The 2,115-nt window shown below is 45.2% G+C and overlaps 1 protein-coding gene across 1 annotated transcript; it reads left to right on the forward strand.

Annotated features, from left to right (window-relative positions):
* The first annotated feature begins 776 nt into the window (after window positions 1–776).
* On the forward strand, window positions 777–1,773 carry LOC122013715. Its single transcript, XM_042569947.1, has 2 exons — window positions 777–821; window positions 940–1,773. The coding sequence occupies exons 1-2, from the start codon at window positions 777–779 to the stop codon at window positions 1,771–1,773; spliced, it is 879 nt and encodes a 292-aa protein (XP_042425881.1).
* Window positions 1,774–2,115: the final 342 nt, after the last annotated feature.

Here is a 2,115-nt window from a genome sequence, read left to right on the forward strand (position 1 = left end):
GCTAATGTTATGTCTCTATATACATATGGGTAGAATAAGTTTTATGTGGCTAGTTGGTTGAATATGTGCATATATGGTAGCAGTACGGGATGGGTGACCCGGGATGAGCTCCGGGGAGGGCCCATCCAAACTTGACTGATACTGGAATTTATGTTAGCTTCGGCTATATGACTGCATGTTTTCTAGGAGGTACCTCTAGGATCATGGGACTGGATTGACTGACTCTAATTGTGGTTACCGGATATGTGACATATTCATCTTATTTAGCTGTGTAGGAACTTTATTTACCGCATCTTCCTTCTCTTTTATACAACCCTTTTTAAATATGATTTTATCGTTTAACTCCTATCTCTACTACTTTTTGGATATCATGTTCCATCACATGAGATTATACTTGCTGGGTTGTAGACTCATGATGCCTACATTACAGGTGAGGATGTGTCGCCGGACACGGCGGAGGGCCTACGGACGGAGTAGGCGAGGAGGCGAGATGGACGCATGACGTTGTCCGGATATTAGGAGTGCTGAGGTTAGGTGCTTCACGGGAAGGGTCTTTGTTTCGGAGAGGTCAAGGGTTTTGATTTGAAATTTTATTGTCATACTTTGTGAGAAATGTTGGGTTTTATTTCCAATAAAATAAAATGTTGATTTGATATTGTGTCATAAGTATACGCTTGGTTTGTGTTTGGTGGGTGATGCACTAAAAAAAATAAAAATTTGAGGGTTGGTTACGGGATGTTTCAGTTGGTATCAGAGCCACACTCCTAAGGGACAACATGCGTCAGCCATCTCGTCAGGAACTCGACTACTTCAGCCAACAAGTTTGTAAGATCTACGTTATTTAAGTTTTGTATTTAAAGTGATAACTTAGTCATACTATGATTGATATATTGATATGTAATTATGGGATATAAATGAGATTAAATCGGAAATGTACAGGTTATGGCTGGGAGAAGGAACAACAACAACGGAGAGATGGGTGGTCAGAACAACCAGTTCCTAGAAGGACTTACAGCACTCCTACATGAACAGAACCGCATTCATGGGGAACAAATTCAACAAATACTGCAGGCTAGGGAGCAGGGGAGCACACCCAGACGTTCTGCACCTAGCACGCAACCGGTCTACAAGCAGTTTCGGGAGCTTGGACCGACGGAGTTTAAAGGCACCACGGACCCGATCGCTGCAGAGGGATGGATTCGGTCTCTAGAGACGATATTTGACTTCATGCAGCTCACAGATGCGGACAAAGTCAGGTGTACGATATTCATGCTCCGGGATGATGCTCGAGTATGGTGGGAGGGTGCGCGGCTGACTGTAGATCTGGCTACCTTGACTTGGACTGATTTTAAGGAGGTATTCTATGGAAAGTATTTCACAGTTGACAACAGGACACGGCTGGCACGGGAATTCTTGGAGCTTCGCCAGGGAGATTTGTCAGTGGCGGAGTATGTCAGGAGATTCGAGAGAGGACGCTATTTCATACCTATGATTACCAGCCAACCAGTCGAGGAGCTGAAGCACTTTACAGAAGGTTTGAGGCCGGCTATTCGCCATGATGTCAGGCTGAGTCGGGTCACCACATTCCGAGAAGCCGTTGACCAGGCACTGATGTCCGAAAGAGACAGAAATGACATGATCAAGGAAGCTCAGAACAAGAGACTGAGTTATCAGGGACGGGATCAGCAGGAGCCGGGGAAGAAGAAGACAATTCCTGGTCAGAATTTAGGAAAGCAGCAGTTTAAGCAAGCACAGCCGCGTCAGCAAATTTAGAAGACACAAGCAGCTGAAGGCACTGGTTTCAGGGTCGAAAACAAGGTTCGCTGTTCCAAGTGCGAGAAGATTCATGCTGGGCAGTGCTTAACAAGTACAGATGCGTGCTTTATGTGTAAGAAGTCAGGACACTTCGCGAGGGAATGCCCACTGCTCAGGGAGCCAACCAAAGGGAGAGTATTTGCGATGACACAAGAGCAGGTGGATCTGGACACGACTATTATCACAGGTATGATTTATGTTGCCAATATTCCAGCCCATGCATTAATAGATTCCGGAGCTACACATTCCTTTATATCTGAGACCTATCTCACAAAACTGGGCATTATACCTGAACAAATG

This window comes from Zingiber officinale, chromosome 8B (assembly GCF_018446385.1).
Source record: "Zingiber officinale cultivar Zhangliang chromosome 8B, Zo_v1.1, whole genome shotgun sequence".
Taxonomy (NCBI): Eukaryota; Viridiplantae; Streptophyta; class Magnoliopsida; order Zingiberales; family Zingiberaceae; genus Zingiber; species Zingiber officinale.